Genomic DNA, 2,237 nt, shown 5'->3' with positions numbered 1-2,237 from the left:
TGTTTTACTTTTCATGGTTTACTCACTGTAGACGCGGCCCCACCCAGTGACAAAGCAGGATTCATTGTGGGGGAGGAGAAAGCCAGCAGTGGGGAGACAAGCAGCCATGATTGAGTCTGAGAACTCAACAGGGGAATCCAGCTTGATCAGGGCAATGTCATTTCTAGAAAACATGGAGAACAAGATCCATCAGCTGGAGTGTGTTGTGAGTCTCTGTAGTCCTCACAGCTTCATCACCTCGTGACTGTAAATCATTTAACGTTTATTAAAATGTATCTTTGTACTCAGTTAGACCGGTAGTCTGTCGGAAAACATTTCACTTCATATTAAGCTATATATGTATGTGACCAATAAAATTTGAATCTGAATTTGCATTTCTCTTTCCGTTACCGAATGAACAGGGAGCTCCAGTTCTCATGAACAATGATGTTGGCTGTGCTCTTAAAGACAGAGCCCTCCTCTGTCTCCACCAGGTTGTGCTTCCCCAGGGCAACTCTGTACTCCCTTCCAGAACTTAAGGTAGACAAAAACAGAAAAAAAACGCACAAAAATCCATTTAAAAGTGGTTTTGTTAAACCTTGTATCGTTCAATTTTTGTTTGATTTGTCGCTTGACTTTATTTTACCTGATACAGTGAGCAGCAGTAAGCACCCATTGGTCAGAAATCAGAGTACCCCCACAGGTGTGTCTCCATTCACCATTGTTGTTATACTGCAGGGAAATCTAAAACATAAAAAATCTATTATTTTGATGATGTTTCGAGAATCATCCTAACTAAACACGCCATTCATTTTCAGAATGTTCTGTTTCAATTTCTTTAAAACACATTTTTATATTTTCTTTGATATCATAATATATTCAGAAAAATCAGAATAATTTATTTTCAAAATGTTCGTACCTGCCAGGGCCAACTGTTAGGCCTGACGTCTTGTCCTCCTACCACTCTGCTCAAGATGGGGGGAAAGGTGGGCAAGCCGCACCCGTAGGCTGTAAAGACACAACCCAACTGTTCTCTCAAGAAGATTTCATTTAAGTATTTAAACAAAAGTTTTGTTAGAAAATTATTTTTTCATAAAGTTGATTTAAAAATACATAATAAAAAGTAATATAATAATAATAAAGCGACTTACCACCAGCAACAAACAAGGCAAGCACTAAGAACTTCATGGCGTCTGAACCTCCACAGCTGGCGCAGAAACTTGGACGTGCACTTATATACTTTGGCAATCTTATGTAACCTTCAAAGAGCCGTATCTTATTTGTGGAATTCGTAGAAATTTGCACTTTGATAGGATGTAGCTAGATGGACACCAAACGTGCAGGCATGAACTGGCCAAGGCCACAACTTTGGTAACACTTTATAATAACTATCCGTTATAACTAGTTAATAAATCATTAATAGACTGTTAGTTATTGGGTAATAGATGACTTGTTAAATAACAGTTAACAGTTTTTCAAGCATTTATAAATGTACCTTATAAACATACAATACACAATTAACAAGCTGTTAGTTAGCAAATTATAAATGACCCGTTAACCATTTATTAAGGATTTCTACCTGTACTTTATTAATTAGTAAAACATATGAATAAGCTGTTAGTAAGTTACTCACTAATGACTTGCTAAGATACAGTTAATATTTTACACATGTTACTGGGACGTTATTTTAAAGTTGTAGCTATTCCTCATTTATTAACCGTTTGTAAATGAGGAACATTTCCAACTTTAGAATAACGTCCAAATGACATATACAAGCTAAGGACCAATGAACAACTAATATACTAACTCACTCTTTACAAGTCAGTAGTTGATAGCTTGTTAACCATCTAGCAGTGAAGCTTTGTTTACAAGCAAATATGTGGAACAAGTTCAAAGTACAAACATTTGATGTATCAAATGTTTTATCTCAACCTTATTTCACAAATATGCTTTTCTGTCTACTGTATTTGACCAAAGAAACACCACAGATGGAGTGTTGAACATTGTGTTTATTGCACTTAAACACACACTAAGCCATCATGTGGCTGATCAACATAATATACCATACCCATATTTGGGACTTTTTTGTGCAAAACACTGGTTAAACAGAAGTTTTAATGTCTATACATCACCCCAATGTCATGTATAATCCGTCCTAACGGGCCTTTGAGATGCTGACGGCCAAGCCACTCATGCCATTCAATAACTCTGAGATGGTCTATGAGTAACTCTTCTGTACGATTCCCCCTGAGTCTCCA

At 36.7% G+C, this 2,237-nt stretch overlaps 1 protein-coding gene across 1 annotated transcript in view; it reads right to left on the bottom strand.

The window, feature by feature from the left end:
* Positions 1–1,262, bottom strand: part of ela2l (elastase 2 like) — a 2,262-nt gene extending 1,000 nt beyond the window's left edge. Inside the window, exons 1-5 of the mRNA XM_024293439.2 lie at positions 1,131–1,262; positions 899–987; positions 626–723; positions 391–513; positions 27–163 (exon numbers count right to left, since the gene is read on the bottom strand). Of these exons, the coding sequence (XP_024149207.1) occupies positions 27–163; positions 391–513; positions 626–723; positions 899–987; positions 1,131–1,167 (484 nt within the window). The 5' untranslated portion in view covers positions 1,168–1,262. The remainder of the gene's footprint in view (positions 1–26; positions 164–390; positions 514–625; positions 724–898; positions 988–1,130) is intronic.
* Between the last annotated feature and the right edge of the window lie 975 nt (positions 1,263–2,237).

Source organism: Oryzias melastigma, linkage group LG7 (genome assembly GCF_002922805.2).
Source record: "Oryzias melastigma strain HK-1 linkage group LG7, ASM292280v2, whole genome shotgun sequence".
In the NCBI taxonomy this organism is placed as follows: Eukaryota; Metazoa; Chordata; class Actinopteri; order Beloniformes; family Adrianichthyidae; genus Oryzias; species Oryzias melastigma.
This window is presented reverse-complemented; position numbering and strand designations above follow the sequence as displayed.